Source organism: Vicugna pacos, chromosome 35 (genome assembly GCF_048564905.1).
Source record: "Vicugna pacos chromosome 35, VicPac4, whole genome shotgun sequence".
Lineage (NCBI taxonomy): Eukaryota > Metazoa > Chordata > Mammalia > Artiodactyla > Camelidae > Vicugna > Vicugna pacos.
In genome coordinates, this window is record NC_133021.1 from 22,223,306 (window position 1) to 22,237,646 (window position 14,341).

Genomic DNA, 14,341 nt, shown 5'->3' on the forward strand with positions numbered 1-14,341 from the left:
AAAAGTGGGTCCTGCCCTTGGAGCTCCAGGTTAAGAGGTAGCGCAACCCCTGCTTCTATTTGCTTCTGGGCTCCAGACCTCAGGGCCATTCCATCCCGTTCATCACTCAGTATGGCTCCTTCCAACTGCAGGCCCGGCCAGATATTTCCTAAGTCTTTTCGGATTTTACAATCACTGTCTCCTTCAGCCCCAGAAATAGATCTTCACAGGCTAAAGAAAGAAAATTACCGAATCAAGTCTGAAATGCCTTTTCTCCGGGCCGGTTTCCGTTTCTGCATTCCTGAATCCCTTGACCTGCAGGGAGAGAGGGTGGTGGAGATGCCATGTGGATCCAGGGGGCCCAGGGAGGCCAACGGCTGAGGCAGAAGCTGCTTCACATGTGGCCCCTCCTCACTCTCCTTGAGAGTTTCCATGGCCCAAGTCTCAGAGAATCAAATGAGAGCCTTAAAAATCACTTCCCTCGGTTCCTGGGACATAGAGAGAGCTACATAAATATTAGGTAACTTAACTGCAACAACACCGTGTCTTATGGATGAGGAAACCAAGCCCCAGAGATGGAAGACGTTCTTCCCAAGGTTTCATGGCCAGTCCATGGCAAGGTCAGACCGAGAGCCTCAGTTTTCCAACAATCCCAACACTGCTTTCAGATACTAGTTTGGATGACCTGGTCGCAACTCTAGCTGACTGTTCTACATTCACTTGAAGCATCTTTTCTCAAATTCTGTTTTCCTCATGTTAGTCATTCTAGTGCTAATATAATTTCCTGATCTATTGAACCAGGTCACGTTACTGTCCTGTCTTCCATTCTGAGCACAGAGTTTATAACTGGACATGTTCAGAGCCATAGAGATGGAAACAGCATTTGAGAAACCTTCCAGCATCCAGCCAGAAAATTCTCACACTCAGAAGGGAAAGGGTCATCCTCTGCTTCTAGGCGGCACTTCCCTCTCTCTCTGTCACATCCCACAAGGCTATCGTCACTTTTCTGGTCACCAAAACAGACTAGAACTTTCCCTAGCTGATAAGGAGGACAAGCTGTTTTTGTTGGTTCAAAGCAAACTGTTTTCTTGAAATTCAAATAGAACTAAATCAAACACTCAGTACTGTGATGAAGGACAGACGAACATAAATCACTGAGTGGAAACAAGAGCTAGCGTTTGAGTTTTGAGTAAAGAGTTACAAGATTATTTTCTTCCAAAATAGAGAATCACAGAATTGGAGGGGATCTTAAAGATTACAGGGTTCAGTGCTCATCCTTTGCTGGAATCTCATCAAATTCAGTGATTGAAAAGCTTCTCAAAGATTAATCCGATGAATTTTAGGTCCTTTCTTGCAAGTAGGTTTAGAGGGAAACCAAGATCCCAGCTCAGTAATTCACATCTCTCTCTCTCTAAATCCTTTGAACGCCCCAACCATGAGCTTAATTCCAAATTTCTCTTATGTCCTCGTGTGACACAGCCTCTTCCAGAAGTAGCCTCAATGAAACAGCATAATTGCATCTAGGAAAAGTGTTCCTTATGACCGCAACAGACACTGGGATCTTTTAGGCAAATCACCATAACTAACTCACCCCACTCTTGACACGCCAGGCCCAGCTCACGTCCCCGTCTCCTAGAACCCATCACCAGTGTGCTGCTGAGGCCCCCTGTGGCCTTAGCCCATGTCTGGGGGGAGGAGGGGGTGATGCTCCTAATTGCTTTAGAAAGATGGTTTTCCTATCACAACACTTTTTGAGAGGGTGTCCATGCCCAAAACAGACATCCTTTATGTTAAAAACAAAAGCCTGATAGTGACCCAGGCAGCTTGGGAGAAGCTCCCATGTATGGAGTGCTGCTCATTAGACAGAACCACTGACAGAACGTTCGAAAGTGAACTTGTGAACCAAAGTCGGTTCCCCTTTGGCGCCCCGGCCCCACCTCCACGTTCCTGCCTCTTTTTCGTCGCAGGGCCCTCATCGCCCCCCTGTTATTTTCTCTCCCACCCAATCCCATCAAAACCCGCTCTCAGGAAATAACCTGAGAGCTGTGTGACTCTACATGCTGTCTCTCCCAGGGGTATTTGTCACTGCAGCAGGAGACCGAGGAGCAAGGCAGTGAGGCACAGGCCAGCTGCTGGGCCAAGAGAGGTTTCCTTCACTCCTTCCTCCCTTCACGCAGTGCTGCTACACCAGGCGTGGCCCCAGGCACTGGGGGGACAGCAGGGACAGAACAGACCCAGTGCTGGCTCTCAAAGAGCGTACACTGCAGTGACAGAGAAGGGAAAAACAAGAAGAGGACATATTAATCCCAGTGCCCCTGAGATCATGGTCCACATCGGGACCATGGGTGACTCTCCCTTGCTCCAAGAGCCAGGTCAGGAGTCGCCTGACTAGGAGTAGACCTGTTTCAGGTTAGTGGATAAAGCCCATAAGCTTTGGAATGCTCTAAAAATGATGACAGGCCCTGCTCTGCCACGTCTCAGGACATGACTTTGGATTACCTACTTCATTTCTTCCTCATCCGTAGAATGGGGATTATAATACCCAGCTCACGTAGCTCTTGGGAAGATGAAGAGAGATAATACAATGCCTGGCCTTCAGTTAAGACTCCCCGAATGGCAGCTAATACTCCCCTTATGACCAGCCAGCCACTGGTGTCCTACATGGGGGGAGAGCTGAGCCCCTCCAAGAGGTAAGATGGAGGCATATCTGGGGGGTGATCATTTTCCTAAGGTGGATAACGGTCCCCCTCCCAAAATACCAGAGCAATACTCAAGGAGTCACAGCTTCGGGAGAGTTTGGGTTCTCTGTTGTTCCTTGTATGATTTTGAGATTTTTTTTTTCCATGCTCTAATATGGCATCTGTTTAAAACATAAAGTAAATCGATGTTACTTTTGTTTGAAGATTGCAAAATTCTGCTCAAGGTACCCAGGGAGGCCAGAGGATGGCATCACATTAGGCAGGAGGGTGGAGAGTTAGAAGGGCCACACCTTTGTGAGCCTCTGTTGATGCCCACGATCCACAGGGACTTCACACGCAGTAGCTACACTTCGCACACCAGCAAGGGGGAAACTCATCACCGCCACTGAGCTAACAACGGCTCAGAATGAGAGAGTAACTCGCCCAAACAGAGCCGGTCATTTTGTCTCAAATGACCTTTTCCCATTACACACTTTCATTTCACTCTTCTCAGGATCCTAAATCATGGAAATAATTGCTTTCATGTGACTGAATCCCTGCTTCATGCCAGTGTCCCCATCTGTCACCGCATGTCACCACTGGGTCTACTTAATCCCAGTACACGCCATTCCTTTCTCTTAAAAGACACTTAGGACACAAGCTCACAATGGGGTGACTTTAAACTATAGATCTGAGTGTGAATGATGAGGTGGTAGCTTCACAGAAATGCCCTGCGTGCAGGTCTGTTACCACCTCTGACTCACACGGAGTCTCTGAAGAACAGGGCTGGTAATCGCCTCCCTCCAAATCATAATAACTAGAAATGAGTGAGGCGGGCTCACAGAGTACAAGCTTCTTTGTGAGTCAGATGCTTTCAGAGGCAGTATGCTCTTTGAGGTCATTTGATGAGCAGAAACCGGAGCAAGGGCTACCAGTTTCTCTAAGACAGTAAAGGAGGTAAATTACTGAGTGTCAGGAGAGGGTACGGAAAAGCAGGCGGACAGGAGAGGACTGCTGGTCCAGTCACTGATGCGGGAGGGGGCGTTCCAAGGCGTGGGGCGGGTCAAAGAAGCAGACTGCAGCTCAGCCACAGGTTGGGCTTCTAGATTTCCTTGTTGGGAATCCGTGGTGTATAATGATGCGTAATCCCTCCACCTCTGTTCTGTGTTCCCACACACTAGCGCCATTCCCTCCACCCACCAAGGGAAGGACTGTTGGTAGAAAAAGATCAAGTCCAAGGACGATTGATAGACCTTGGCACTAAAAGGTAAAGCTTTGGCTGGAACGTCAGGAGAGTTAAAGAGCTGAGACTTCCAACCTAGTGTGTCCCTTCTCTTTGTTTATTTGAAGGCTTTGGGTTGCTTCTCTCTTCCCCCAAGCAGCTAGTCTGGTCAGAAGGGCCCATAGCTGCCTCCTGCTTGGGAAGGACCCTACATTAGGCTTTCTGGGGTGGGTGCCAAGAAGACCTCTGGGCTCGCTTTTAGAATGAGCCTTAGATTAGAGGCACTGGAGTCCATCTGAGCCACCATCATCTGGCCCCAACCACCAAAGCCACACCAAAACATTGAGATTTGTGGCCAGAGATTTATGGCAATAAATACTAGCTATTTCCCTGGACTTGTTCTCTGAGCACATGGCCAAATACAAGTGCTTGTTAAATGCTTCAAAAAGGCTTTGCCCTCATGCAGCCTGTTCTAGTGGGGGAAAGACTGTAAACTAATAAATATTTACTCTAACGTCATGTGGTGACAAGAGAGTGGGGTCGTAGTGGGCTATTTTACAACATGGTCATAAAAGGTCTCTGTGGAGGTGATTTAGAGCAGAGACCTACATGGAATGAGGGAGCGAGATATATATGTGTCTACGAGGGAAGGGTTTTCCAAGAAATGGAACAGCAAATAAAAAGGCCCAGAGGCAAGAACAAGTTTAGCAAGCTCACAGAAGACGACGAAGGGCCCCTACCAGCAGGTAGAGAGTGAGAGAGGAGGGGAGATGGGAGACGAGGTGGGTGGGGGGTAGCTGATACTAAAGGCTGTCTTGATGATATTTGTGTCCCCTAAGCTTAGCAGAGGTTTTCCCTGAAATCTGTGGTCCACAAGGCAGCTGAACTTGAGCCTCAGTTAAATATCTGGACGTGACCAACAATGGCTTGAAAGAATTAACGCAGCTGTCTCAACTGCTTATTTGAATGGTGAGAGAGGAAGAGAAACTGGCAGTGATTTGTGCCAGAGCTTTCCACTCTTGCCCTGTGCACCCTCCCACCATCCCTGAAGACAGGTGAGATTTACTGTCCACGTTAAAGAAGGAAGGGACTGAGGCACGTTCTCCGGTCGTGGGGCCGGGTGGAATGGGCTGTCATTGTCACACATTCTTACTCTGGATAATCTCATCCTTCTCAAGCCCAGAAGGCCTGCTTACCTTAACATCACAATTATTTTATAACTATAAAATCCCATATTTAATTGCAAATATTTTAAATTATGTAACCTGGAGCTAGATTACTTATGATATATCTTTTTTTAAGATAGAGAACTTAATCTTCTATCAACCTTGAATTTTCTATTTAGTATAAAATAAAAATCATACGGGTTTTTAACATCTCTTACCCTTGAATAGAAATATGATTTAGTCCTAAGTAGTCACTAGATTCTACGGGGAGAGAAGTGGGCTCTTCATTAACTCATATCCCCCAGCCACTCCATTGATGGACAACTGATCAGTACAAGAGTCTTGATAATTTGGGGACACATCAAAATCCTTGTAGCTTCTATATTTTGTTCGTGGTTTTATCTTCTGAAGTCACCCAGAGCAGTCTGTCCCTCTGCCCCCGACCCTGGCACAGCCCTTCTGATGTGAAGGCCACCCACGCCACATGTCCCCTGTGCCCTCTGCTCTTACTAAGCATCCTCTGAGCTCTCTTTAGATTCCTGGTGCCCAGGCCCCACAGCTTGCAGGATGCTGCCCTCTGCTCTGATTAGTCAACAAGTGGTTCCATTAAACATGGTGCCAGGGATGCAAAATGGTTCTCGGTGCACTGTCTCACCAGCACAGGGTCCTGCCATTTAAGCCGTCTTCGCTGTCTCTTCCTCACTAGGTAGTCTTTTTTTTTCCCCCCACTCAAGTTCCTTCTTTCCAAGGTCCCTTGCTTTTTCTGGATAACATTTAGCTATTTCCCTCTCCCTTCCCTGAATATATAAACAGACTCAGTGTTCGGTACCTAATTTTCTTTTTCATGCCTTTATTCTCCATCTTGAAAAGCTTCCTATTTGGGCACGTGTCTTCCTTTAAATGTGTGGCATTCGGTCTTGTGAACCATTGTCCTAGGTAATTGCTCCTCATTTGAGAATCCCCATTCTTCCTCATTAAAGACCAGACAAGACTGCTTCCTCTCACTGACCGCGTGCACCAAATCTCTTACTTATCCCCCACGTGCCATTTAGCTATTTAGTGCTGTCTAAAGTTCAGGGGGAAAAAAAAAAACAAACAAAACCAGTGAATCACTGAAGTCCTAATTAGTAAAAGTGTGCTGTGCACACACCAAAAAGACAGCTTGCAAGCCAGGCGCACACAGACCAGAGCATGGGCTGAGGCAGAGGTGTGTGGTGAGAAAGAAGCTCGAATCTTGTGCCGGTGGGGACTGTTGATTCTTCACAGTGACTGGTTACCACGTTAGAATTTTATCAGATGAAAGGGGATCGTTTAGTGGTTACCTCGTGTCAACTGGCGAGAATAATTTAAGCCCCACTTACAATTTTCAGAGGCCTGAGAAGTGACCCAGGTCAAGTGAGCCTCACTTGTCTTGCAGCGTAAGCTAAATGAAGCTTTGCTTGTCTGATTACACTGGGTTTGTCTGTTCGGGGAATTTTCAGGGCTCCGTTTGTGTTTGATTTTAACAGTGCTTATGAGCTCATACACTGACGGGCCTGACTCGGGCAGCATGTGCTTGCTCAGCGGGGCAGCTGGCCCCTCGGCTCCGTGTTCTCCTGGCAGTAACAGACTTAGCATGGTTTTCCCCTGAGCACCTTCTTTTTGGGGTCGTCCAGGGACCCACTAACTACATAAGAGAGAACACTTCTATTGGTGGGGGAGTCATGCATCTTTCCAAGTCCAATTAAGCTTCCTATTTCCAAGTATCTTGGTAACGATTGTCCACTTTGTCTTTCTGAGGTTGTAAAATGAGACTAATGACCCTTTCTCATTACTGCTCTTAACTAAACTGGGCTTTTAAAACTCCTCTATTCGGTGCCTTGTTTACTGGTTTATATTATTTGCTGCTGTGATAAAGGTGATTTCTTCCTGCGTATTAGCCATACCCCCTAGAAATATGCATGTTAACAGTTCTATGCTGCATATTTAAGAATTTGGAGGAGTCCGAAGTGGGCGTTCAAAGACAGTGCACTCTGGAACCGTAACTTGAAATTCCAGTCAGCAGCCCTCTGGAGATGTAAATTGAGGAAGCAGCTCTCCTTTTGGGCAGCTTAATGATCTATAGTTAACAGTGAGAGGCTGCTCACAGATGCAGGACAGCTGGGCTAGGTTAGCCTCTCTCCCTCTCCAAATTGCACTGTGATTACAGCCATTGAGATTCAGATTCTTACCCGGAATCAGTAACCAAAAGCACAAAGATTCAGTAGGGGCTTGTCAGGGTGGCCTTTCTGTATGCACTGTTTGCCCAAACCAGTGACCAATGCCTCCTTCCTGATCCCACCCCGGGCTGGACTGTCGCCTCCACAACAAAAAGCACCCCCCACACACAAGTCCAGGATGAAGAGTGCTGGATTTAAGGCCAACTTCTCTTCCTGGAGTGCACCCAATGTCACTGAGCTTGCAAGAAACTGAATGTAATCTCCGGGCAGCAAAATATAAGCCTGAGAGCCATCCAGCACACAGCTGCTGGAGGCGGTTAATGTGTTCTTATGCCTTGAATGTGAAATTGGCCTGGATTACTGTGTGTTGGGGTAGCGGGTCCTTTTATAATTTCTGGGGTCTTGTTATCTTCATGCAAAAGCCCAAGTGAATTCAACAACAACAAAAAAACCCAAACAACCCCATTCAAAAATGGGCAAAGAACTTGTATAGACTTTTCTCCAAAGAAGATGTACAAATGGCCAATAAGCACATGAAAAGATGCTCAACATCACTCATGGTTAGGGAAACACAAAGCAAAATCATAATGAGCTATCACTCCCACCCCCACTAGAATGACTATTATCAAAGAACAGAAGACAACAACCGTTGACAAGTATATGAGAAATTGGAACTGTTGTGCACCGCCAGTGAGAAAGAAAAATGGTGTGGCTGCAATGGAAAACAGTATGGCAGTTCCTCAAAAACGCAATTGCCATGTGATCCAGAAATTCCATTTCTGGGTATATACCCAAAGAATTAAAAGCAAGGCTCAAGGAGATATTTCTACACCCATGTTCATAGTAGCATTATTCACAATGGTCAAAAGGTGGAAGCAACCCAAGTTCCCACCAATGGATGAATGTAAAAACAAATTGTTGTATATACATAAAATGAGTATGATTCAGCATTAAAAAAGAAGGAAATTCAGACAACATGAATGAACCTTGAGGACGTTATGCTCATGAAATAGACCAATCATGAAAAAAAAATACTGTATAGTTCCACTTATATGAGGTACCAAAGGAGTCAAATTCATAGAGGTGGTCACCAGGGGCTGGGGGAGGGAGGAGTGGGGAGTTCTCGTTTAATGGATAGAGTTTCAGTTTTGCAAGATGAAAAGAGTTAAGGAGATAGATGGTAGTGATGGTTGCACAACAATATGAAGGTACTTAAGGCCACTGAACTGTACACTGAAAAATGATTACAATGGTAAATTTTATGTTGTGTGTGTTTCACCATAATTTAAAAAAAAAAAGTTTGAGTGAAAGAGACCATCTTCTCTCAGCAATCCAGGCTTTGAAAGGACAGATTAGAAATAAAAGGAAAGAGGGGAGTACATAGCTCAAATGGTAGAGCACATGCTTAACAAACACAAAGTCCTGGGTTCAATCCCCAGTACCTCCTTCAAAACTGAACAAGTAAACCTAATTACCTACCCCTTAAATAAATAAATAAATAAAAAAGAAAGAAAAGGAAAAAGCGGCCAAAGGAGTGGATCTTGACTTTATATGCAACTAATTACAAATATACTTTTTTTTTCCAGAGTCATTTTTCCCTCAAGAAGGGAGCTGCAGCCTTGGGCATTGGAACAGACAGCGTGATTCTGATTAAATGTGATGAAAGGTGAGCGTGAAGCTGCAACCCTTGTTGGTGAGCAATGTGCAAGTTATACACATACACCTTTAAGTCTGAAAACTGGCAATGATGTGGAGCAGGCAACCTGCCTCCCTCCCAGCTGTTGGCATTCACTACTTCTTTTTCACATGGGCTCTAGCTTGGAGTCCTAGGACCTTGTTCCTCAATGCCACAGAGGCATTCACAACCTTTGACTGAATCAGAACCTTTGTTAAATCAATCAAAATATTCTGCACCAAGAAGGTGCAGAAGGACGTCCATCACTTGGGCACTTAAGCAACAACCAGCAGGTTGAGCACTGATTTATAGCAGTGTCATCACTCCAGGTGCCATAGATGGTGTGAACTTGATGGAGCGATGACAGGAGGGGGACAGTTTAGTGAGCAGGTGGTAAATAATTTCCCCAGCAACTCATCGGCATTGTGCCTGAGCCAAAGAGCTTTCTTAGGGGAGCTTTGTGCCTGTCTTAAGTGGCACCCAAACTTCATAGGTACTCTGGAAAAAGGTGGAGCAGAGGTGAAAATATAAGAAATTAAATTTAGTCTTCAAAGGATTGAATAAGAAATTTCAATAAATTAAAAAGAAGCCACTCAAGTCACCATTTATTTATTCACATGAATCTATTAGACAGACATATATGATCACCCACCGTGTCACTAGCAAAGCACAAGGCAGAATCCCAGCCCCCGAATGCATGATCTGGGTGGGGAGACATAGGAGCATCGGAAGGACGGGGGCTGACCTGATGCACAGCGGTGGCGATGAAGTGCTGGAATTAATGGGAGTTACTGACTGACTGGTGTGCAGACTGAGAGAGGAGTCAAGGGGGAACGGCAGGCTCTGGCTCGCCAGCTAAGTCCATGTGGTGCTCCTCTCTGAGATCAGAAGCTACACCCAGGTGGAGAGTTCAGATTTGGAGAAGCTGAGTTTGAAGACCTTATATGTCCAAGTGAGGGTGTCAGGTAGGCAACTGAAAATATTAGCCTGGAGATCAGAAGGTAGACAAAGGGACCCATGGAGAGGGGGCCTAGGAAAGAACTCAGGAGCATGCACACTTCAGGGACATGAAGAGTCAGAGGAGCCTGCAGTGGGGGCTGAGAAGGAGCAGCCAGGGTTGTTGGAGGAGAATCAGGACCCAGGGCCACGAGGGCCATGAGAGCGTTTCTAGAAGGAGCAGTTAATAGCGTCAGATGAGATGCAAGGAGGGTCACCAACTGCCCCTCAGCTTTCCCTGCAAGGAGGTGGCTGATGAGTTTGGCAAGAGAAGTTTCAACAGAAGGATGAGGGCAGCAGGCTGAAGATGAGCGGGAGAGGAGGAAACAGAACAATTCGAGACGTTTCCAGAGGCTGAGCTGTGAAGTGGAGGAAGTGGGGCAGTAGCTGGATGGAGAAGACACTGAATCCAGGATGTTGGTTGTTTTAAGGAGCAGCCTATTTAAGTGGCAGGAAGGACGTCCTAGAGAGTAAATGTGAAGTATATGGGGGGAAAAGAAGGGATAAAGAAGCCGAGGTTTAATTTCCTACATGAGTTCCTTATCCTTTTGGCTAAAATTGTGTAGGAGCTTTGTCTGAAGAGCTCTCATCTTACATTAAACAATTGGAAGGAGACAGAGGGGAAGAAAACAAGGTGGGGTGGAAGGGCAGGGGGTGCTTCAGAGAGGGCTGGGGACACGGGAGCACTGGTCTGGGCTTACACTCCGCTGACAAGCTGTTAATGGGTTTCAGTTCGGAAACGCTCAGAGTTGGAAAGGTCCTCAGACGTTAACTCATCCAGCCTTTTCTCTTTTAACTTTGTATTTTTGTGAATAACTCCAAACTTAAAGAAAAATTGCAAGGATGGTAAGAACACACACACCCAAAACCCAAGTTCACCAACTATCATCATTCCAGCATATTTGCTTTATCAGTCTCTTTCTCTCCACGTATATAATTCAATATTACATATTTAATGTAATAATATTATAATATTACATATATAAATTATATGCATATCATAGACATAATTTTTCCTGAACCATTTGAGAATTCCTTACAGACATCATGCCCCTTTACCACTTAATACTTCAATGTGTATTTTTTGATACAAGGATATTCAGTTACATGATCACTGCCCAGTGATGAAAATCAGGAAATTTGACATTTACACAAGACTTTTATGTAATCTATACACCTGATTCAAATTTCATCAGTTGTCCCAACACTTATCCTTTAGAGCTATTTTTTTCCCTCTAGACCGAGATCACAGATTACATTTAGTTGTCACATCTTTTTAGTCTCCTTTAATCTGGAACATGTCATCATCCTTCCTTTGTTTTTCACAACATTAACATTTTGAACAGTGTAGACCATTTATTTTGCACCTTCGTTTGGGTTTGTCTGGCATTTCCCCATGATTAGATTCAGGCGATGCTTGGGGGAGCAGGATTCCAGGGAGATGCTTGTCTTTCTCTGGTGCATCTTATCAGAAATAATGTCCGCTCTGACCGTTTGGTTAAGGTGGTGTCTGCCAGGTTTCTCCACTGCAAAATGACAATTCTCTACCCTGCAGTTAATAAATATCTCCAGGGGATTCTTTGAGACTTTGTAAATATTCAGGCACTAGTTTAGTATCCGCTGATGACTCCTGCCTCAATTATTATTATGCTGGTTGCAAAAGAGTGATTTTCTAACGCATCATCTCTTCTAAGTTTACTAGTTTCTTTTATTCTACTATAAATAAGAGCTTCCCCTTTCCGTCTCTCTTTCTCTCCCCCTATTTGTTATCAGTATGGATTTACAGGTGCTTTTAGAAATTAATTCTCCCCAGCACTCCCTTCCACTCTCTTTGATTTCTCCATCGCCTCCTCCTCCCTTTAGGGTCCTTTTAACTTACCTAAATTACTAGGAAATTGCTGTTAAACCTTACGGAAAATGAGCCTGACTAAGATACATGATACCTGGTTGGCACAGGCCTAGAAGAGTCACCGGCCTCCCAAGCTCCCTTGTAACACAGGAATTCTGTTAGCTATTTTGATTAATACTGTGATACCACACAAATTAACTACTTGCGCTTTTGTATACATTTTTGTTCTTGCAACATACCACTTAGCTTTATCAGTTACAGTTAGAGTGTATTTCACCATGCTTGTTAAGTACCATACTTCAGCATACGATTGATTCAAACAACTGAAAGTATAAATAATCTGGGGTCATTATACTCTTTTATTAAATTAACTGAATTGTGGCCAGTGCCTGAAGGAGGTTAGGGAAGCTAATTAACTCTTCCAGGTGGTCAGTGAGCTACTGAGTGCACTGTTACAGGGTACACTTCACAGAGATCCTGAATCAATTATTGAGCAGAGCTATGGTGAGCCCTCAGAGTGTCAGATCTCCTGTGAATTTAAGATGCAGAGAATTCAGAGGTGTTAGTGGTGTCCGTTGCATTTTGTCCTCCATCAGGAAGGATTATAAAATAATAATAACTGACACGTATTGAGTGTTTAATATGTGCCAAGCATGGCACTGATGTGGCTCATAAAGAGTTTCTATCCGTGCAATAGTCCTAAACAGTATGATAAGTTCCCTTTTCGCCATCTGACTCATGGTCCTGGCGGGGTGTGACAGGTCCGAGGTCACATCGCAGGGAAGTGAAAGTTCAGGGCTTGGACTCAGAAGAGAACTCCGAGTGTTCACCAGCTAAATAGGGTCCTTTCGGTTTTTTGCTTTTTCCAGTTTTTTTAAACTGTGGTAAAATACATATAAAATGTACCCTCTTAACCGTTTTTTAAAGTGTACAGTTCAGAGATACGAAGTACATGCATGTTGCTGTGTTATCCATCTCCAAAACTCTTTTCGTCTCCTCCTCTGTACCCTCTAAACCCTCTATACCCATTAAACAAAAACTCCCCCTCCCCTTCCTCCAGCCGTGGTAACTGCCGTTCTGCTTTGTCTCTGTGAATTTTACTATTTTCGGTACCTCACTCTTTTTTGCGTGTGTTTTTGTGACTGACTTGTTTCACTTAGCATAATGTCCTCGAGGTTCATCATGTTGCAGCAAATGTCAGAATTTCCTTCTTTTTTATGGCTGAATTATGACAGAGTTTGTCTGTTGATGGACACTTAAGTTTGTTTCCTAAATTTGTCCATTATGAATAATGCTGGAATTACACGGGAGTAAGATAGCTCTTTGAAATACTGATTTCATTTCCTTTGTGTGTTTTTCCTTTCGGAGGGGGAGGTAATTAGATTTATTTATTTATTAAGTTACTTTTTAATGGAGGTACTGGGGATTGAACCCAGGACCTCATGCATGCCAAGCATGTACTCTAACCACTGAAATACACCCTCCCTGATTTCATTTCCTCTGGATAATTACCAAGGGGTGGGATTCTTGGATCACATAGTACTTCTGTTTTAATTTTTGAGGAACCTCCATCTATGCTGTTTTCCATTCTGGCTGTATCGATTTACATTCTCACCGATCTACAAGGGTTTCCCTTTTCTCTACGCTCTTACCAGCATTTGTTTTTCCCTTGTCTTTTTGATAATAGCCATCCTAAGAGGTGTGAGGTGATGCCTGATTGTGGTTTTGCTTTGTACTTCCCTGGTGGTTAGTGCTGTTGAGCACTTTTCCATATACCTGTTAGTCTTTTGTCTTTTTATATATTTATTTATGTTGGGGGGTGGGTAATTCAGTTTACTTATTTTTAATGGATGTACTAGGGATTGAACCCAGGACCTTGTGCATGTTAGGCATGCGTTCTACCACTGAACTATACCCTCCCTAGCTGTTAGTCTTCTGTATGTCTTCTTTGGAAATATGTCTATTCAGGTCCTTTGCCTATTCTTTAATTGGGTTATTTGGTTTCTGCTATTGACTTGTAGGAGTTCTGTACATATTTTGGATAGTAACCCTTTATCAGATACAAGGTTTACAAATAAGTTTCTGTTATAAGTTGCATTTTCACTTTGTTGTTTCTTTTGATACGCAGAACTTTTTAGCTTGATGTAGTCTCATTTGTTAATTTTGGCTTTTGTTGTCTGCTTTTGGTGTCAAGTCAAAGAAATCACTGTCAAGACCCAAATCAAGGAGTTTACTGCCTATGTTTTCTTCAAGGGGTTTTGTGGTTTCAGGTCATATGTGTAAGTCTTTAATCCATTTTGTGTTAACTTTTGTGTATTGTGTAAGGTAGTGATCCAGTGTCATTCTTTTGCTTGTGACTATCCAGTTTTCCCAACACCATTTATTGAAGAGACTTGTCTTTCCAACCCCCCCAACCCCTGGCCTTTGTGTATTTTTGGCGTCTTTGTCAAAGATTACTTGACTATACATGTGTGGGTTTACTTCTGGGCCCTCTATTATGTTCCATTGGTCTATTTGTCTGTTTTTATGTCAGTACCATTCTGTTTTGATTACTGTAGCTTTGTAATACAGTTTGAAA

At 44.2% G+C, this 14,341-nt stretch overlaps 1 protein-coding gene across 1 annotated transcript in view; it reads left to right on the forward strand.

The window, feature by feature from the left end:
• Positions 1-14,341, forward strand: part of GAD2 (glutamate decarboxylase 2) — a 60,596-nt gene that overhangs the window by 15,334 nt on the left and 30,921 nt on the right. Inside the window, exon 8 of the mRNA XM_006208904.4 lies at positions 8,830-8,909. Within this exon, the coding sequence (XP_006208966.1) occupies positions 8,830-8,909 (80 nt within the window). The remainder of the gene's footprint in view (positions 1-8,829; positions 8,910-14,341) is intronic.